The 22,134-nt window shown below is 44.2% G+C and overlaps 2 protein-coding genes and 1 long non-coding RNA gene across 4 annotated transcripts in view; 1 reads left to right on the forward strand and 2 right to left on the reverse strand.

Annotated features, from left to right (window-relative positions):
* The window catches only part of EXPH5 (exophilin 5), a 54,378-nt gene extending 46,235 nt beyond the window's left edge, over positions 1-8,143 (reverse strand). The window contains exon 1 of the mRNA XM_083436040.1: positions 7,950-8,143. The gene's annotated coding sequence lies outside the window, so the exon portion shown is untranslated. The remainder of the gene's footprint in view (positions 1-7,949) is intronic.
* Positions 1-22,134, reverse strand: part of LOC310675916 — a 212,913-nt gene that overhangs the window by 48,488 nt on the left and 142,291 nt on the right. The gene's annotated exons all lie outside the window — the stretch shown is intronic.
* The window catches only part of DDX10 (DEAD-box helicase 10), a 157,426-nt gene continuing 148,499 nt past the window's right edge, over positions 13,208-22,134 (forward strand). For both annotated transcript variants that reach the window (XR_014510182.1, XM_083436292.1), the window contains exons 1-3: positions 13,208-13,519; positions 19,896-19,956; positions 21,855-21,985. Coding sequence is in view for 1 of the 2 variants with exons in the window: in XM_083436292.1 (XP_083292418.1) it covers positions 13,223-13,519; positions 19,896-19,956; positions 21,855-21,985 (489 nt within the window). In the remaining variant the exon portion in view is untranslated. The remainder of the gene's footprint in view (positions 13,520-19,895; positions 19,957-21,854; positions 21,986-22,134) is intronic.

Genomic DNA, 22,134 nt, shown 5'->3' on the forward strand with positions numbered 1-22,134 from the left:
AATGAATACAACTGAAAAACAAGATTAAAATACAACATTAAAACAATTAAAATGCAGCCTCATCACAGGAGGAAAAGGAAAAATAAAGAGGGGGAGGGGAATCAAATTGACTCCAAGCCAAGGGCCAGGCGGAACAACTCTGTCTTACAGGCCCTGCGGAAAGAAATCAGATCCTGCAGGGCCCTGGTCTCATGAGACAGAGCGTTCCACCAGGCCGGAGCCAGAGTTGAAAAAGCCCTGGCTCTGGCTGAGGCTAATCTGAGTTCCTTAGGGCCCGGGACCTCTAGAGTGTTGCTATTTATGGACCTTAAGGTCCTCTGTGGGGCATACCGGGAGAGGTGGTCCCGTAGGTACGAGGGTCCTAGGCCATGAAGGGTTTTAAAGGTCAAAACCAGCACCTTAAATCTGACCCTGTACTCCACTGGGAGCCAGTGCAGCTTGAAAAGCACTGGGTGAATATGCTCCCATGGCAGAGACCCCGTGAGGAGCCTCACTGCAGCATTCTGCACCCGCTGGAGTTTCTGGGACAGCTTCAAGGGCAGCCCCGCGTAGAGCAAATTACAGTAGTCAAGCCTGGAGGTGACTGGTTGAGAAACTGATGGTGTTGGCCAGATTCAGGTCCCTGCTCCTGAGCTATAAAGTATGATAGAACCCTCACTAACCCCCATATACTTGGTGGAACTGCTGGAATGGACTGGATTTTTGTTGTCCAGGGTGGGGCTCGTACCCACAACCCTGAGATTCAGAGTCTCATGCTCTACCAACTGAGCTATATCAGCTTGTCCATGGGTAAACAGCCCTTGCCCTAAAAAAAAGTTTAGCCAATATGATCTAAAATGTCCGAAGGCAATTGGAATTCCAGGGAAGGGCAAAGTTTCAGCAGGTCCCAGCCTTTGTTGATGCCAAATCACAAAAGGCAGAGTTGAAATGTAGGTCATTAAAAAAATGATGCCCTCTGAAGAGCATTCTGATCTGCTGTATCACGAGGTAGACAAAAACAACATTGTGGAAAAATAAATTAATGGGGTGTATGACTACAATGATGTATGAAATGCAACACAGCCAAGTGCTGGTCCAATCATTACTCCAACCAGGAAAAAATCCATTTGTTTGTATCCTCTCATATCTTATGAATGTAAACACTGCAATGGAACCTGGGGGAGAGGCTGACCAGGAAGGTGGGTGGGTGGGTGGAGGATGTCAGTAACTCCACATCTGATTATTCCTAAAGTCACAATAATTATAACTCCCACTATTAACAGAAAACAGTCTGTGCTCCCAGTTGAGTTCTGTCTAGGTGTTTGCCTCTATGCTTGACTCCCAACTTTTGCATATTGGGCAAGAAGGTCTGAAAGAAGAATTATCACTCTGTCTAGCTGAATGCGTTTAAAATCCTTAAAAAACCCACACTTATATGGTACCCGCCCACATTCACGCTTTGTTGTGAATGTATTGTAGCCATTGCTTTCGAGATGAAATGATTTTTCCCACATTTAAAAATTGGTACCACGGTTTAGAATACTGTGACACTTAATATCAAGCTGCCTACTAATTTTTGTTTAGCATGCAGGGTAAAGGTATCAGGTGCGCACAGAGCCCTTAAAAATTAGCAACACTAATTTGGATTTATTACTCGGCAAATAATTGCAAAATGGTATAAAATGCTGGAAATCTTTTTAATAAAATGCATCCTTGCACAGTATACAAAAGTTAGCTGCTAAATACAATTATAATCATCGTGTTTAGAAGCTAAGTTTGGTATACAATGATATTTTAAGTAAAATTTGCAAGGTTTCTGTCCTGACTTTTGTATTGGCCCAGTTCCCACAACATTTTGAGCCAAACCTTGCAGGCTTCCGAAGAGGAGTTTAAAGCCACTTTGCTACCTGGTAGTATTTGCTGCCATGCTGCGCTGTGCTAAGCCAAGGTTTGGCAGTGTGTTGTCTGAACTGAGATTTGTGGTTCAGCTCTCAGCATGGGAAGGAGAAAAATGGCTGCAAGCTCCTCTTCAAGATCCCACATGTTTGCTAAGATTTAATTTAGGGTATTGTACAAACCAGCTCTTTTAGTTCTGAGTTCTGAAAGCAGAGACATCCCTTGCCGACAAAGGTCCATATAATTAAAGCTATGGTTTCCCCAGTAGTGATGTATGGAAGTGAGAGCTGGACCATAAAGGCTGATCGCCGAAGAATTGATGCTTTTGAATTATGGTGCTGGAGGAGACTTTTGAGAGTCCCATGGACTGCAAGAAGATCAAACCTATCCATTCTTAAGGAAATCAGCCCTGAGTGCTCACTGGAAGGACAGATAATGAAGCTGAGGCTCCAATACTTTGGCCACCTCATGAGAAAAGAAGACTCCCTGGAAAAGACCCTGATGCTGGGAAAGATGGAGGGCACAAGGAGAAGGGGATGACAGAGGACGAGATGGTTGGACAGTGTTCTTGAAGTTTGACCAAACTGCGGGAGGCAGTGGAAGACAGGAGTGCCTGGCATGCTCTGGTCCATGGGGTCATGAAGAGTTGGATACGACTAGATGACTAAACAACAACAAGAAGAAGTCAGGAATTTGTCCTCTCAGTTTTACCCTGGCCAGAACCACAATAGACCCATGGATCATTATCATATTATATTTACTGCCAATCCCCACAGTGCAAGAAGGACATTTGAACGGATGTAGATCTTCTGCAAGAGAAAGATCAAGTGAGCAAGAATAAAATGTGATAGCTTTCCAGTGCCAAGTCTGGCAATGCAGTCCTGTTACCAGCAATTATAAATATTTGACGTGGGCCACCTATGACTGCTGACTACCAGAAAGGCAAATGTTTAAGAAATCCTTTGTATACATTAGTAGTGAGTAAACTAAGCCTTCGGATGTATATTTTGCTGTAGGAGTCTTTGTTTGGTCAGAAAGGAGTATACACTTCCAGAGTTAACACTAAATGCATTACTTCTGGTAAATGAACCACCATACCTACTAGAGGGTCGAGGAAATTTGTGTCCCTGGCTTTTTAGACTCATCTACCCATGTACTATCTGAAACCAAAGGGGCACATTGGTGCCAAATGTGACCCCCCCCCCAGTTCTCCTGTCACTGCCCATGGGTTCTAGCAAAGGAGCAATTGGGAGCTCCTGATTGCTGCTTTGTAGCCACTTAGATTACCTGCTACACACCTGGTGTCACATACGATGATGTCAGGTGTAACACAGGTGGGTGTGGTTTGCGAGGAATGAGCCAAAGGTTCCCCACTCCTTGTTTACATGGCATTTCCCATTCTTGTTTACAGAAAGGTGAGTTCCACCACAGTTACAACAAGGGTCGAAATACTGCTCTCATTCATTTCCCTAAGGATACGATAGAAAATAACTGAATGGAAGAATCCCCTTTTCCTGTCTGGTCACAGAGAAGTGGTCTTGGGTATATTTCCCACCTGCAAAACCCACCATTTTTTCCATTTTGGATAAGTATCTATCAGCATTATTGATTATATGCCAGTTTATCTGCCATGGAATTGTGAGTTTCACAGTCTGGTAAGGGTGCTGAGATTATCTGAAAGAAATCACTACCTCCTTCACAGAACTACAATTCCCAGGGTTCCCTGGGAAGAGGGACTGACTTAAATAGGTTCTCGCCTCTTATCGTTCAACTTTCTTCCTCACCACTCTTTTGACATTACTGGTTTGCATCTTTTTGCAGCTCTTGCTCTCTGTTAGTGAGGCACAACCATAATTTGCACCTAGTCAAAGGAGGTAAAAAAAATAGTTGTGTAATAAGCTCAAAACTGGAATGTACTGAAGAAACAGGAACCCAAAACAATGGGTTGGTTCAGGCTAAGGCGATATTCCTCCTGGCACTTAATTGTAAGCCTACATGTATCTGTTGAACAATAAGTTCCATTGAGTTAATTAAACCCAGACGAGTGAGTGCAGGATTTCAGCTTAAGACTGCAACCACACTGAACTTCATGGGGCTTACTTTTGAGTAGGCACTAATTTATTTCTTCGTTTAAATTGTACTAACCTGCCCTTTATCAGTTGATCTCAGGGCAGGATACATATTGCATGAAGCAACAATTGAGCACATAAATACTGCTTTGTGGTCATAATTAATCCGGGATAAAGCCCTAAATGCGCCAAACAGATAAAACAATACTGCACTGTAGTCAACAAACCCCATTGCCTGAGTAAACAGCCAGGACTTAGCCTGGCATTGAAATGAACTCACCACAGGCACCAGGCGGGCATCCAAGGGGTGGGCATTTCAGAGCTGCGACACCACAGCAAAGAAGACCCTCTCATTGTCATGTAATGACTGGGCAGGACAACAGAGGAAGTCATGCTCCCTCAAATATCAAGTTCCCAAGTCATTTAGACTTTAGGACTTTATAGGTTACTACTAACAGCTTTTATATGCCTGTTGCCTTTGTCTATGGAGTTTTCTTGGCAGGGATACTGGAGCGGCTTGCCGGTTCCTGCTCCAGGTGGATCACGCTTGGTCAAAACTCTCCACTATGACCTGCCCATCTTGGGTGGCCCTGCACGGCATAGCTCATAGCTTCTCTGAGTTATTCAAGCCCCTTTGCCACGGCAAGGCAGTGATCCATGAAGGGGCAGAAAGATTGAGGGCAGAAGGAGAAGGGGACAACAGAGGACAAGATGGTTGGACAGTATTCTCGAAGCTACCAGCATGAGTTTGACCAAACTGCGGGAGGCAGTGGAAGACAGGAGTGCCTGGGGTGCTCTGGTCCATGGGGTCACGAAGAGTCGGACACGACTAAATGACTAAACAACAACAACAACAACTAACAGCTTGGAGTTGGACTGGAAGTACACAGTATTGGGAGACAGCATAGTTGCTTTAGAACTGGTGTTACACATTCCTCTTAGCAATCTAGCCACAGTATTCTGCACTAGCTGCAGTCTCTGGGTCATCTTCAAGGGCAGATCTAAATACAGCACAGTATGGCATTCCAGTCAGGTTTCCAGAGTATGGGCTACTGTGGCTAGGTTCACCCTGTCCAGAAATGGTCATAGCTTGAAGGCCAACCAAAGCCAACAAAAGACACACTGTGCCACTGAGCCTCCCAGTGGCAAGGTTGAATCTAACCGTACTCTCACGTTCCACACTATGCACCCGTTTCTTTAGTGGGAGTGCAACCCAGCCATTAACAGATGGCCTACCTCATTTCTGAACATGGGAACTACCAACTCTTGTGTGCTCTTGTGTTATCAGGATTCAATATCTGTTTATTGGCCCTTGATCCAGCTAATTAGAGTTTCCAGGCAGCTGTCTAGGACGTGCATTGCATCACATGCATAAGATTCCACCGCAACTGAGTTCCATTTATTTGGTGGGAACTAAATTGTTATGACTAAGCTGTCCCACTGACTCCAACGAGATCTGGCAAAGCCTTCCAAACCCTGATCCACCATACAGATGGAGTGAGGGTGTCCCTCTGCCCAGCCCTGCCTGGCGGTGCCATGGCAAGGAAGCCCTGCTGATGAGAAGCACCCCAATGGGCCCACACAGATGGGGAAGGGAGGGGGTGCAAAAGCTACTGCCAGCAGCACCACGCGAAGCAAATGACAATGGGTCTCTTCTGGGAGTTGGCACAGTAAATGGGCATTTTTTGCTCTGCACCTTCTGATCTGGCTGGTGTGAGTGACAGGGCTGTATAGCTCCATCAAGCTCACCCCTGTTGCCCAGAGGTTAGGACTGTAGCCAAAATCCAACTAGGTTACAGCACAATCCTATACAAGTTTTCTCCAAAGCGTGATTGAATGAAGTTTGCTCCCAGATAAGTGAATCTTAGTTGCAACCCTAGTTCTGGATGGAACCCAATATGTTTTCCCTGAGAGTAAATTTACCTTTCCCAGGAGCTGTATCTCTGCTTCCAAACACAAGCTTCTTTTAAATTACTGGTTAGATCCAATTAAGTTCTACTCAGGGTAAATACACTGAAATTAGTGGAGCTAAGCAGTGTCCATTAATTTCATTGGGTCTCCTCTGAAAATGACTGAAACTGGATGCAACCCTAAATTTTCCATGCTGAAGAACTGGCTTGGGGGGTTGGGTGTTAACTGGCATGTTTTAAGAGTTGGTTTCCTGTCTTCCTTCCTCCTATTCCAATCAACTCTATTTTGAACAAGTGTCAACTGATTAGGAAAAACGCAGGATCTATGCTGCTAAAGGTACAGGAGCCCTGTTCTCTATTCCCCACCTAGCTAGCCTAATCTAGGACAATGTTGCCTTTGTCTGCTGTAGTCTAACTGGTAGTAGCTTTGCCAGGTGTCCTGCAAAAGCTGTCATTAGCCTTGCTTGCTACCTGGTCGCCTTTTAAAACTGGGGATGCTGAGTATGGTATGTGCTCTGCCACCTTTGATTTCATTTTTTTCAGAAATGTCTATTGGCTTGGATCATGCATGTACTCAGTACTACCTTGATGTTCCTGTGTTTCTATGCATCATTATCAGCTTTCATGGACAAACTAGCACATTACTTATACACTCCTTGCCTTTCAATATTGCAGCTAACCACACACCTCTGTTTTGCATACTCCGGCAAACCCTTCCCTAATATGGGTTGATTGGTGGCATGGATGTAAGATTGTTGTTTATGTATTCACACATGGAACGATTCAAAACAACCAAATTCCCTGAAACTGTAAGTTAAAGGTAAAGGGACCCCTGACCATTAGGTCCAGTCGTGACCGACTCTGGGGTTGCGGCGCACATCGCGCTTTACTGGCCGAGGGAGCCGGCGTACAGCTTCCGGGTCATGTGGCCAGCATGACTAAGCCGCTTCTGGCGAACCAGAGCAGCGCACGGAAACGCCGTTTACCTTCCCGCCAGAGTGGTACCTATTTATCTACTTGCACTTGACCAGACCAAACGCTGTACTGTACCGAAAAATTGGATTGCCGCAAGCAGCGCTTACTTCGTTTATTTAAATCTGAAACTGCAAATCCAACTGCTCAGTCTCCAAAACAATTAAAATACACTGCATTTTGGTATCATATATTTGTCAGTATCAAAGGAACTAATGTAAAAAACACAGTGAGCGCTATGGCAGTAAAGATTAATTCATTCTTGTTTAATGCACCCAGGACAGCTTTACTTTTTAAACAGGTAAACTTGCAACTTCTGGTTCAAGGTACTGCCATCCATCCAGTCATGACGTTTTCCATTATATTAGCAACTAGCATAGGTAGCCTAAATATATTAATTGTGCGGTAGTGACCAACCAAAGAAGAAGAAGACTAGGAAAGGCCATGAGATTTAATGATCTGAGCCCTCTTCAGAGAATACCATATAATTTCAAGACCTCTAATTGCCATCAGGTTGCAAAGCATGAAGAACAATTGCTAAATTAACCACACCAGCCAATGCGGTTGCTTAACCACAAAATCCTGAATGGCATCTGGGAACAAACCAATGTGGGCTGCTGGTCAAACACTGAAGAGAAAATAATGTAGATAATATTTGCTACAGCTAAGCCACGTTTTGGGGGGGGAGGCATAGCTCAGTGGCCGAATGCATATTTGACACCTAGAGGACCCCATTCAGTTCTTAGGATTGCTACTCAAAACATTTTAGGGAAGGCCAGGAAATATGCGTTCTTAACAATTAGATCTAATTAGATCATCCTGGGCTAAATAGATTAATGACAAAACAGGTTCATATCAGCTGAAACGTCAGCATAATATTTAAGTGTTGCTCTAAGGAGGAGACTTAATTACAATTGCTGAACCTCCTGGCTGCAAGAATATGATTATCACCATTTTTGAAACTTCCAATGGATTTATTTTAGGGTCTGACTTTTATTTTCCTATAACCGGCTAGTGCCTCCTCAACCTACAAAGCAAATATTCTCACTTTCTAGTACTTATCAAGTCTTAACCCAGCTTCTTAGATTCTGGGGGATACATTAGAAAAGGAACTAGAACAAACCTTTCTCCATGTCTTTCATGAAGATCCAGAAATCAAATTGCAGAGGTCAAGCTGGGTCTTCTCTGTACTTCTTCCCCCATCAGATAGATATCTGTAGTGAAGTGCAGTATGCCTGCCATCAATATCCAGCTCTTCTTGGCATGGTTTAAAAGCTGAAACTATTGAATTAAACAGACTCACAAACAGGAAGTATTAAGAGACATGGGAGAGAAAGAACGGGGTGGAGCAACACCCTAAGACAATGCAAAAGTAGGTCATCGTAAGAATGGCAATTAGGAGATGAATCAATGGGTTTGGCTTCTGCTACTGTGGAAAATATGATTAAGGAAACAGATCTGTGTTTCGATAAAGTGGCACTGGAGTCTGTTGTTGCTTCTTAAGAGAATATTTAAGAAGCAGAACGTAGACGTTCATTTCAGGTTAGTCCAGCTTTTTCAGCATCATGCATTAAGTTCCTACCAGCTCTTTCAAGTTTTATTTGCAATTAATGTCATGTCATGCCACTCTCAGAGCCTTTATGAGTTTTTGAATGATAGAATATGCTCTAGCTGTTCATTTCTAACCTGCAGGCTCAGGTGGATTAGAGGAGAGGGGAACCTGTGGTCCTCCAAATGATATTGAACCCCCAGTTTGGTTCTTCTTCCCCAGCCAGCATAGGCAGTGGCCAAACCTGGATTGCTAGAGCAATTTCACCATAAAGAATAGATGAATCACTGTCCTTAAATAGCTCACGTCAGGTCATCTTGAACAGAGAGAATGGTGGAGTTGTGATGTTGGAGGAATGGAATTAAGCCATTGATAAGTGAGGCATCCTGATCTGGCATTGATAGAGCAGAGAGAGAAAGCGCTCTGTGTACAACTTTGAGTGAACTTAGTGGGAAAAGCTACCAAGCCTCTGGTGCTTTTATTGGGGAAAAAAGAATGGAAGAAGTGTAAAGGACCAATTTTTCAAATAAGGGTGGAAAACACAACAGGAAATGGGAACGGAAGGTACAGAACTGGGCGTGAATTAATGAATACATAACAAGAAAAGAACTATGGAATAATTTCTCAATACAATGGTACCTCGGGTTAAGTACTTAATTCATTCCGGAGGTCCGTACTTAACCTGAAACCGTTCTTAACCTGAAGCACCACTTTAGCTAATGGGGCCTCCCGCTGCTGCTGTCGCGCCGCCAGAGCACGATTTCTGTTCTCCTCCTGAAGCAAAGTTCTCAACCTGAAGCACTATTTCTGGGTTAGCGGAGTCTGTAACCCGAAGCGTATGTAACCTGAAGCGTATGTAACCCGAGGTACCACTGTATATGATCACAGTGGACAAAGGCAGAAAGACTTATTTTGACTGCCTTTCTTCATATGAACTGTCCTGGACCCAGTGATCATCATAGGAGGTCCTTTGTGTGCTCCCTCCATGAGAGGTCTGGAGTGTGGCAACACAAGAAGGAGCCTTTTCTGCGGTGGGTGGATCCTCAGTTGTGGAATGCTCTCCCCAGGGAGGCTTGCCATGTGCCTTTGTTACATATCTTTAGGCGCCGGGCAAATTTTTTTTCTCACAGGCCTTTGGTTAATTAAACAATCTATAGTCTTTTAAACTGTTTCTGTGGCAGGCTATTGTTTGTTACTATGTTATGCGTTTTGCGTTTTTATATTGTAAACTGCCCTGTGGTCCTCGTATGAAGGGCAATATAGAACTTTAATAAATAAAATAATAATGTGGTTGTCGGTATGCTTGATTAGAGAAAAACCATTGCTGACTTTGATTAGTAACATTACAGTGGTACCTCAGGTTACATACGCTTCAGGTTGCATACGCTTCAGGTTACAGACTCTGCTAACCCAGAAATATTACCTCGGGTTAAGAACTTTGCTTCAGGATGGGAACAGAAATCACGCTTCAGTGGCGCAGCGGCAGCAGGAGGCCCCATTAGCTAAAGTGGTGCTTCAGGTTAAGACCGGACCTCCGGAACGAATTAAGTACTTAACCCGAGGTACCACTGTACTTTGGACTTTTTGTGTGAAAATGAAAATGAATGAATTTGAAGCAATTGGGTCTGAAGACTGGGAAAATCTTGCTTAATAGAAAGCAGAACAGTTGGTCCAGCTTTCTTTCGTGACCCTTTGAGGAGCCCAATGTGCTAGTGCCACATGTGTGAAATCACGTGTGTGTAATGTCACACACATGTGACACCCTCCCCAATGTTAGATGCAACATGGCGCCTCTGTTGGCTATTAATCACGGTGCATATGTATGTGTAGTGTTTTGCAATCTATACATCTTAAAGCCTCTCAACACAATGTCCCACTCAAATGTGACCAAAGCTGTGTAGGCACTAACTTGTTTGTAGCACAATAATGTATTTTTCCCCATGCAAAAGCATTCATGCTTGTTCTCAATTTCAATCTAGGTTGATTCTAGATCCTGGCATCCATGAGTGGGTATGGTTAATAATAAAAATAAAAATAAAAATAAAAATAAAAAATTATTATTTATACCCTGCCCATCTGTCTGGGTTTCCCCAGCCACTCTGGCCGGCTCCCAACAGAATATTAAGAACACAATAAAACATCAAACATTAAAAACTTCATTAAATAGGGCTGCTGTTTAATGTCTTCCAAAACACAGATAGTTGTTTATTTCCTTGACATGTGATGGGAGGACGTTCCACAGGGCAGGTGCCACTACTGAGAAGGCCCTCTGCCTGGTTCCCTGTAACTTGGCTTCTCGCAGTGAGGGAACCGCCAGAAGGCCCTCGGCACTGGACCTCAGTGTCCGGGCAGAACCATGGGGGTGGAGACGCTCCTTCAGGTATATTGGACCGAGGCTTTAAAGGTCAGCACCAACACTTTGAATTGTTCTTGGAAGCGTACTGGGAGCCAGGTTACTTGATATGCATTTGAAATGCCTCCCTTTGATTAGGTTATCCCTACCTATTCCTCTCTGCAGGTGCCCCAGGTAAATGAAGAAGTGATCTTCACTGTTATCTTGCTGCACAACCACCCACACCTACCTCTGTTTTCAAATGGACTCACTGCAGGCATGGGCGGAACCAATACAGTGGTACCTCAGGTTACATACGCTTCAGGTTACATACGCTTCAGGTTACAGACTCCGCTAACCCACAAATGTTACCTCGGGTTAAGAACTTTGCTTCAGGATGAGAACAGAAATCGTGCTCCAGCGGCGCAGCAGCAGCAGGAGGCCCCATTAGCTAAAGTGGTGCTTCAGGTTAAGAACAGTTTCAGGTTAAGTACGGACCTCTGGAACGAATTAAGTACTTAACCTGAGGTACCACTGTATTTATTTGTGTGGGGACAGGACACCCACCTGTCATCATCCTCTGGAAGATTTGGAATGAAATGTCTCAAAAACAGTTATTTTAAATTACTTTTTTTTATCTCAGAAAAATCTTTCTACAATTTCTGCTTTTAGTTAAGTATTTTTATTTATTAACTTGATTTAGGAGGGGGCAGCTCCTCCCCCCTCCCGCTACGCCCATGACAGCGGTGTAATGCTGCCTCAATCTGCAATGAGCTTTTTCTTCTGGAAATAAAACCAGTTGCTTAAGAAGCACTTTTCAGAGCCAGAAATATGCATTAGATCTAGATGGTGTGAGTACTACACAAAACACACGCCCAAGAACTCTGTTTCTGTTGGTTCTAGAATAAAATGCGTATATAGAGCCTTGGATTCCCATCTGGAAGTAAGTTTAGTTAAATACAGTGTAACTTTCTGCACTGTAAGAAAGGCCAGATCTAGACACATTAAAAATGTTTCAGGAAAACGCTTGTAAGTTTCATAAAGGGAAATCACGTTGGCAAAAGACGGGACTCCACAGCGCCATCTGGTGTCACAATATTATAACGCATATAAAGTGCTTTTTCTTTACTAATGTAGCTGAAAGCCCCGATCAGAAACATGCAAATGTGATCCCCCATGGTCCACAATAGCTCCAATTGGTATCTCTGGAACAAAATTTATCTTTATTATTATATATGGCGCCTTCAGAGCCCATGATGGAAAAAAGTTTATAAATAGTTTTCTTCTGGATTTCAGGCGCTAGGATCTCAGCAGTTCTCGATACCTTATACATGCTATCATAGGCTTTCCCATAAAATAATGAGCATGATCAGCTGATGTTTTCCTTCTCTGTGTACATGGGGGAAGCTTAACGGGCAACCTTTCTAAGAGTGCATGGGTTAATTGGGATGAGTAGTGCAGGAAAGGCACTCTGCACATGTACAGAGATACTCTTTGTCATCCTATATACTCCAAACCTCAACTCAGGTTTTGGAAACCCAAAGCTCTAGTCACTTCTGTCAGCTATTATGCCTGTTTCACATTCATATGCAAGAGTTACGACCTCTAGTGGTTTTTAGCGCACAAATGTAACTTCAGCTGAAAGGTAAAGCTGACTGAACGGCAACAATCGTCCAGGCAACCTGCGGGGGGCTAGCCATGTCTTGCTGGCTTTATTTCAAAACGCATAGCAGACAGTCTCCTCTTTATTAACGCTACACATCCCCAGAGATGAGCTTAAACCACTTTGAGGTTGCTCTCTCTCCCAACCCCCCCCCCCCCCAACCACAATAAAGCAGCAGTGTATAAATTTTGCGAAAGCAGGTTTGGATTGGATAGCCCAAGTCAGTAGGCCACAAGACTCTTAGTTTCAGGGTCGTGGGTTCGAGACCCGCGCTGGGCAAAAGATTGCACGTGTTCAGGGTTTCTCAAGCTTGGGTCTCCCGTTGGACCACAACTCCCATTATCCCTAGCGACCGGGACTAGTGATCAGGGATCACGGGATTCGTAGTCCCCCAAACAGTTTGGGAAACCCTGAACTAGATGACTTTTCGCGGTCCCTTCCAACTCCACATGATAATTCCAGGGGGGCGAAAAAGCAAAAATTAGGTTCAGATGAAACCTCGCTCTGCTGCCTGCCCAATAATATCGTTCTTTTCTCTTTCTGCCCCAGGCACCCCCGCTCCCTGTTCTCATGGCTTTTAGCAAGCGGCATTTAAAAAACGAGCAGCATTAAGCCCAAGCGGCCAATACGGAAGTGCTGCATAGAAATATAACGTACATTTTAAATATAAGTTATCCAGCGCAAGGATAACCATTTGGAACGAATCAATGGGCGCATTGAAATTAATGGAGGAATCAAAGGATGCATTAAGCCCACACGGGGATCTGGGGATCTGCGGGGAGGATCTTCCCGTAAAGAAGACTCCGCTCCCGCCCGCGGAGGGGTTGGGCTTTCCCTTCCCGTGGGGCGGAGATGGTGAGGCTGACGCGCTCTCCGTGCGCCCGGCTCCTCCTCCGGCCGCCGCGCGTTACGCTGCCAGGAAGCGTGTTTGCCGTGTCTCCCCACGCCGGCTCTTTCCGAGGCGGGATGGAGAAAAGCCGGCGGACCTTCGGTGGGCCCAGCGCGGACCCGGTGCGCAACTTCGAGCGCTGGAAGAAGAACTACGCCAAGCGCAAGGACCGGCTGCGCCAGCAGCGCCAAAAGCAGAAGCGCCCCGCTTGGGAGGTGGAGAAGGAAGGCATCGCCAGGCTGCAGCAGAGTTACTCGCAGGTAAGGGCAGAAAACCCCCCGGTTCCATCTCCAGTAGAGCTGGGAGAGACCCCTGGAGAGGTGCTGCCAGTCAGTGCAAGCAGTACGGAGCTAGATGGACGAATGGTCTGAGCCGCGAGAGAAGGCAGCTGGGCGCGCAGGGTGCTTTGAAAGCGCACCCCTTCCTTCAAAGGATTCTGGCCGCTCGCGGTGTCCAGGAACTACAGCACCCAGGATCCTTTGGGGGAAGGAGGGGGCTTGCTCCAAATGTGTTCTGGAGTGGTTCTCAAACTCCACCCCCCCCCTCCGGGCCACACTTTCAGAATAAAAAATTAATCGCTGATTATTATTTTTATTAACAAAAAATGCATTGGGGAACGAAAAACAACAACAACTTGATTTGGAAAAAAAGACATCTAAAGTCATACCTCGTGCTTCAGGTTGAGCACTTTCAGGTTGCGCTCCACAGCGGCCTGAAAGTAACAGAGCGCGTTACTTCCGGGTTTTGTCGCTAGCGCATGAACCGACGGTCAAAATGGCGTCATGTGCGGAAGCGACGAAACACCACACGCAGACGCGCTGTCGTGCCTTACGTTCTGTTCAGGATGCGAATGGGGCTCCGGAACGGATCCCGTTCGCATCCCGAGGTACCACTGTATCCATATTCTGCAAATAAAATTATTTTGATACTAGTACTGTATAACACACTGAAAACTTTAAGTGTTCCAGAAGACAAGTAGCCAATAAACGCTCCTCCACCAATAGCAATAGAAATGTAAAAAGCCACATTTTAGCAGTTACTGGAAGGCATATGCTTTGGGTAGGCAAACTAAGGCCCGGGGGCCAAATCCGGCCCAATCGCCTTCTAAATCCGGCCCGCAGACGGTCCAGGAATCAGTTTTTATTGAGTAGAACGTGTCCTTTTATTTAAAACGCATCTCTGGGTTATTTATGGGGCATAGGGATTCATTCATTCCCCCCACAAGGTCTGAGGGACAGTGGACCAGCCCCCTGCTGAAAAAGTTTGCTGACCCCTGGCATATGCTGATGTTGGGGGCCAGGCAGACTTCCCTGGGGAGGGCATCTAGTGCTAGTACCAACCTGGCTTGCCTCCATTGGAAGATGGACTCAAAACAGGATGTCCGATGACATGAAGTGTAGCGGGTTGGAAAGGGTGTTCCTTGGCCTTGTTTCGGATGAGGGTGCAGAAGGATGGAGTGTAGTTCCTATTAATGAAGTAGAAATTCAGATTGGATCACATACATTAGTTTTTGGGGGTACTGATTGGTACCAGTGTTTGAAACTCCCGTTATTCTAGGCACGTTTTGCAGCAGGGAATTTCATTACCGCAAACAGTTTCTGAGCTTAGGGTGCAGTACTGCGCTTAAGATTTCGGGTTAAAACTGCAAAGTGGAAGGAAAGGAGAACCTTTTTCTGCCTCCCCACTCCCAGCTGCTCTCTGAAGACTGAAGAATTGACCCTCTTAATAATATTAAGGGGGTGGACAGGAGAAAGACTAGACCATGTGAAAAATGAACATATTTTAGCTGCAGTTCATTCATTTTCAGCTTTGTATTCCTGTTATTAAAAAGTGCCTAGACATTCCGTTGTTGCGCCCTAACCTAGGCTTAAGGTGCCGTTTAGCTCCTAGCTTTCATATCTCAGTTTCTAACACTGCTTGGTACTGCTGGGGAAACCCAGTCAGACGGACAGGGTATAAATAAAAAAAAATTACTATTATTATTAGGTGCCTGGAACCCCTGGATTTTTGCGTCACTCAGAGATTGGAGTTGGGTGCAACAATATAAAAATGTGATAGAGCGCTCTGTGTTCCTTGGGCTTGCATGCCTTCGTGTTGTGAACCAAGAAGGTCTATGTACACATGCAAATACTTTGAACAAATACAGTTGTGCAATTTATTTGTGAAAGGTGTTAGTGTTTAACAGTAGTGGCCAGTCTTCTATGACACGTGAGCGAAATCTAAAGCACAGGGTTGTATCTACCGGTAATATATATTTTTTCCTCTTGTTTGCCTCATTTGCTGATGTGATGTGGGGTGGAATTCCCCCCCCCCCCGAAACCTATGTTTCAATCAATAAATCATTTTATTTGTATGTCACCTTTCCATAGTTAAAGGCATGCTTGAGGCAACTTACTACATGGGAAAAAACATAATTCAAAACATAACGAAAGTAGTCATAAACAATAATAACACAGCAATAAAGCATACCACCAAATTGAACAACATAAATCGTACTGTAGATACAAACAATTCGTATCTTTTAACAGCAACCCCCACCAACAAAACCCTCTAAGCAACATCCCAGCCTAAGAGTCTGTTCGGCAGCCTCAGCTACTACTACTGCTACTACTAATATGATCCATGGGTCCTCCTACACTTTCCTCTCTTTCAACTACAGATCTCTCCTACCTGTAGCATGTGAAGTGGATGGAGTTGGACTTTTCCTCTAGGAAGGAGATTTTGCTGCTGGGTCATGTGCACCTGGTTCTCCCTTTTCCTGTCCTGTGTGCATGATAGAAAGCCTGTTTTCTGGCTCCCCGTGCTTGCTGGCTCCCTTTTACAGTGATTTTATTTACTGTATTTTCTGGCGTATAAGACTACTTTTTAACCCAGGAAAATCTTCTGAAAAGTCGGGGGTTGTCTTATACGCCGGCTACAGCAGCAGCTCCTGCAGCAACTCCCCACCAAAGGATAAAACGACAGCAAATTAAATCAGAGGACACCAAGCTCTCGAGATGAAGCAGAAATACACTTGGAAATTAGCCCCAGAAGCCCCCGGCCACTGGGAAGTGAAGCAGATTTCCGAGCTGGACTGGAGACTGGTTTTTAAATTTTTTATTTGGTGTGCGTTGGAAGAGGGGTAGTCTTATACGGCGAGTATATCCCAAACTCTATATTTTAACTGGAAAAGTTGGGGGGGGGGTCGTCTTATACGCCGGAAAATACGGTACTTATTTACCGTATTACTGTTTTGCCCAATAACAAGAGTTCTCTGGGCAGCTTCCAATAACGTTGAAAGCATTAAAATGCAGTTCTTCACCATAAAACAAATAAAAATGCAGCATATAGCTGCTGCAGAAGCAGCAGCGAACGAAATTGTTCAGTAACAGAACTCTCAAAACGCCACAACCAACACAATTTTTAATTTAGCTCAATCTTAAAATGAAAAATTTGGGTTTTTAATAAAGTTCTTAGCTTGTTGCTGTACAGACCACAAGTCTTTTCCCAATCTTTTTTTCATGGGAGGCTGCTGATGTACTCAAAGCACCCTATGTTTACCATGTATTAATGCTATTGTCATTTCAAAAACGAGTACATTAAGTTTTTTAAAAAATTATTGAGTTATATTGCAAATACATACAAATCAAAACTCTTAAATGTGAAAAGAGGAAAAAGGATTTAAAAAGGTTACAAAGAACAAAAAAAGAAAAAGAAGAAATCTAAATAAATTACCTAAACTAATACAGTTAAATCTTAATGAAGGTAAGAAAAAATCATAGATAGAACTGCGTTAGCTCATTCATTATTAAACTAAGACTTTGCAAACATACGCTTTAAACAGTCACCTTTTACATATTGTCTGTTTTCCTAAGAAGCTGACACTTCTTAGGTATTTCATTTTTCATATTCTTTTGTTCTTTGGACTTCCGTCAGTCTCACGACAGTTCATTATTCCTAATTAAAACCAACTTATCTGTATTTCAGTACATCCCTCATCTTGGTATCAGGGAGCTTTTTACCTTTGCAGGGTTAATCTAGACACAACCAGATCTTCACCGCTGAACCTTGACTCATCAGATATTTATTTAGGTACCCCCATTCTTTCTTAACTGTCTTATTTGACTTGTCTCTTATTATATCTGCTTTGCAAGTTCCAAGTACTCGCTCAGCTTACATAAACCATTCCTCTTTGGTGGGTAGGTGTTCCTCCTTCCAATATTTAGCCACCAATACTCCTGCTGCTGACGTAGCATAGAGAAATAGTTTTATTTTATCTTTAGGGAAATTGTTTGTCAAAATTCCCAGAAGAAATGCTTCGGGGGTTTTTTTGTAAAACGTGGTTCTTAATAATTCTTTTCAATTCCTCATAAGTCATGTCCCAGAATTTCTTTATCTCTTGGCACGCCCACCACATATGGTAGAAGGTTCCTGCTTGGTTTTTGCATCCCCAACACTTAATATTATGGGTTTTATTGATTTTTGCCAGCTTTACAGGGGTCAAATACCACCTGTACAGTGGTACCTCAGCTTACATATGCTTCAGGTTACATACGCTTCAGGTTACAGACTCCGCTAACCCAGAAATAGTGCTTCAGGTTAAGAACTTTGCTTCAGGATGAGAACAGAAATTGTGCTCTGGCGGCGCAGTGGCAGCAGGAGGCCCCATTAGCTAAAGTGGTGCTTCAGGTTAAGAAAAGTTTCAGGTTAAGAATGGACCTCCGGAACGAATTAAGTACTTAACCTGAGGTACCACTGTATTGCATTTTCATAAAATTCTCTCTTATTAAATAACAAGCTGTAAATTTTAAGTTTTAAGATCTAGATTCCACCACTCTTCATGTACAGAGTTATTGAAGCCACATACGTTCTCAGCCAATGCTTCTGAAATGTCCCTTCCCTTAATGCAGCGCCTCTTTTTTTTTTTTTTGAGACAGACTTTTTTTTTAAAAAAAAGCTTCCACTGAAATGAAAGCTATGTGACTAATTTCCATTTTGATGATTGCTCTGCATGGCAATAATACAGTTTTGAAACTATGGCATCATGAGCAGTGCTGAGAGAAACATGTGGAGTACAAAAACAGCAGCCGCTTTATATATATATATATATCCCAAGAGTAGAAATGATTAGGCAAATTTGTAATGAAGATATAGATGTGCGCGTCAAGAGTTCTAAGCGAGGCAGGTCTGTAATCAGCTTTTTAAAAATCTCTGCAGATAGACTCCTAATGCAAATTAGACACCTCATTTTGGGGGAGGGAAGTAGGAGGTTGAAAAATGTGGCGATGGCATTGCTTCCTCTTCGTATTAAAAAATCACACATAAGACGTGCAGCCTCTCATCTCATTACTTTCAGGGAAGCTGTGAATATTAGAGTTGGATGCAGTTACTGTAGGTATATTTAGATGATGGCTTTGATTGAAGTGAGATCAGTGGTGTAGCGTGGGGGTGCAGGGGGGGCCGTCTGCACCGGGCGCAACATCTGGGGGGGGGGCGGCGCTCGCACTCGCAGCTCTCTGCCCCTACCTGGCTCGCTCACTCTCTCTCACTGCAGTGCTGGGTGTGCGAATCCGATCCGAGCCGCCGGGTCACCGCCCACTGTGGAGGGGGGGGTGCCAGGCGTGCGGTGCGGTGCGGAGAGAGAGCGAGGGACTATCTGGGGGAGGGACAGTGCAGCGGGGGGCGCAAATTACTTGCCTTGCCCCGGGTTAGGGGGCGCAAATTACTTGCCTTGCCCCGGGTGCTGACAACCCACGCTACGCCACTGAGTGAGATGTCTGGGTTGTATGTACAAACCAGGAACAGGTGGCCTCTGGGAACATGGCAAGAGATATACAGTATTCCTTTTGATTGCCATATTCCCCCCCCCCCCCCGATATGTTGGCCTTACATTTCCAAGTGTTGCTGCACAGCCATTGAGTAAAAGGTAAAGGGACCCCTGGCTGTTAGGTCCCGTCATGGATGACTCTGGTGTTGCGGCACTCATCTTGCTTTATTGGCTGAGGGAGCCGGCGTACAGCTTCCGGGTCATGTGGCCAGCATGACTAAGCCGCTTCTGGCGAACCAGAGAAGCGCATGGAAACGCCGTTTACCTTCCCGCCAGAGCAGTACCTATTTATCTACTTGCACTTCGTGCTTTTGAACTGTGAGGTTGGCAGGAGCTGGGGATTTGAACCGCTGACCTTCTGATTGGCGAGCCCTAGGCTCTGTGGTTTAACCCACAGCGCCACCTGCGTCCCATAGCCATTAAGTAGGGAACTGCAATTTTGGCCTGGCCTAAGAATCAGGAGGTTGAAAACCACTGACAGACTGCAGTCTAAGATTGCTAGTGATCCCTAGTTTATTAAGGAGCAACAAACCAGGTGTTGTGTTTGACTGACATAGAAAGCCATGCTTAATTGCGACTTCTTGGTTTGTGCCTTCCCCTTGTTTCAGGGGTCGGGTGATTGTGCAGTGTGCCACTAGCAGGCTGCTTGTTCCCCAATAAACTGTGGCAAACCAGCAACTCTTTTTTTCAACTCTGATGTGAGAATCTCTCTCACGGCAGCTAATTCTGTGTAATTAAGAAATTTGAGAGGGGACTGACTTGACAGATCCTCTTGTTCAATAATCTAAACGAGATCCTTTCAGATTTCACTTTTCTTTGCTTATTTTCAGATAAATGCAAATGAGGTGGTAAGATTTTCGGATTTTCCATTATCTAAGAAAACACTGAAAGGTAAGTACAATACTTTAGCAAGAATCTCTATGGCAGTTATTAGCCTACAACCTTATGCCAGGCATTTTCTGCTCCCAAAAATATTTTATAGACGTTCCCTTCTTAGTTGCATGGGGTGATTATTTTTTTTTACTTGCCTATAAGTAACCTGGCAGCAGTTATGTACAATCCTGCATGATTAGCCGGTTGAAGAAAGCATATTATCCAACGAATCATCACCTGCCCAGCAATACCTTAACTGGAAATTGGAAAACTGAATGGCAGGTCAAAATGATTAATTATGCGGAACTGGCTAGAATATCGGGGAGAATAAAAGATCAGGATGAACAAAAGTTTTATGAAAATTGGAGTAAATACTTGGATTATATAAGAGACAATTGTAAATCTTTAAAGACACTGGCAGGATTTGATTAACTTCAACAGCTTATGATCAAAGAGATAAATGTATAAAATACGTGACATAAAGAAAATATATGATACTTACCGAAGGGGAGGAAGGAAGTCCAAAGCTCAATAGAGCTAATGCTATGTATGAGATGTATTAATACAATGAATGTATTGGAATGTATGTTTGATGAAAACTAATAAAAAATTAAGTTGGGGGGAAAAAAAGCAATACCTTAACTGTTGCTTTCCAACGATGTATTGCTTTTCCAACAGTTTTCCTAACGTGTGATATCCTTATTTGGTGTCCTAGGGTACGTGTCAACTTCATATAATTATATATTCTGCTCTAATATTCTTAACTCGTTAATAACCATGAGTGATATCGCTGCCTCAAAGTGACTAGGATTAACTGCATGTGGAGAGATACAGTTGGACAACGACACAGACCCAGTTTCGCACCGACCCAGTGTAGGGCCTTGCAAGAATCCCATGTGGAGTTTGCCATGTGTGACAAATGCACACATCTAAGGTGCACAGAGGGGGTGAATTGGGCCCTTGAACATTGATTACACATCGTGAACCATGTGCAAGATCTAGTGGATGTTCTTTGCCTTCAACTATAGCCATATTTGATACACAGGCTTGCAACGCAGTTCACACAAATATTTACCAGTATGCATGCCCATACTCATCTCAGGTAATTGGAGGATGGGAGGTTCAGATGAACCTTCTCACATGTTGGATAGAGATTGAAGTGCCCTTCAGATGTTGTGGGCTGTAACACTCATGATCCACAGCCAGGAGTTATGGGAGTTGTAGTCCACAACATCTGGAGGCAACCATGTTGGCTAACCTTGTGTTAAAACAACAAGCTAGGGCAGTGGTCCTCAAACTTCTTTCACTGGGCAACTTCATTATCTTGCACCATACCAAATTACAATAAATACACTGGAAAACAAACCAAAAAATCACAACTAGGATTGGCCTCAGGATCACTTGATGCTTTTGCTCTCCTGTTGCATCTATCCGTATTCTGAAAATTAAGAAATATTTTGATTTTAATACAATACTCTGCTGAAATGTTTTAATGTTTCTTTGATTGTCCTTGAATCTTCCTGCCACACTTGCCATCCTCTCCTTCCACATCAGTGTGGTGCGCCTCACCCTTTGAGAACCACCAAGGGCTTGTGGTCTAGTCCCTGAACCCCATCATCAATTGTGAGAATGGTCCTATAGCTGTGTACATTGGGCTTCTCCATTTCAGAGCTGGGGGGGGGGGCGTAGGCTTTAGGTCAACCAGAGCATCCTCCTTTCACAGAAGAGCAGTATTAGTACATGTATAGGCCTACTTCTCACAGCGGCTGAACGCAGTCAGTGGTGGCGGCACTAGATCACATACCACCACCACTGGACTCTCACATGCTTTTAACATGAGGGTTTCTCTCCCTCCCCCCTGGTGAATGGTTGATTCCAAGCAGGTTGATATATATATATGGTCTTCCTCACACCAGGACTGCAGGAAGCTCAGTATCGCATGGTGACTGAAATCCAGAGGCAGACCATAGGTTTGGCCTTGCAAGGTAAAGACGTATTGGGAGCTGCAAAGACTGGATCTGGCAAAACGTTGGCTTTCATTGTACCTGTAAGTAACGTATCTCATAATTTCATATTCTACTGTAGGCCCAGGGGCAGCCAATATGACGCCCTTTTGGTTGTTGTGGCCTGCCAATTCCCATCAGCCTCAGTGAGCTTGGCCAGTGAATATGGGCATTGCAGTCCTGATTTTTCTTT

The sequence above is a fragment of the Podarcis tiliguerta genome (assembly GCF_965153285.1).
Source record: "Podarcis tiliguerta genome assembly, chromosome: 4".
NCBI lineage: Eukaryota > Metazoa > Chordata > Lepidosauria > Squamata > Lacertidae > Podarcis > Podarcis tiliguerta.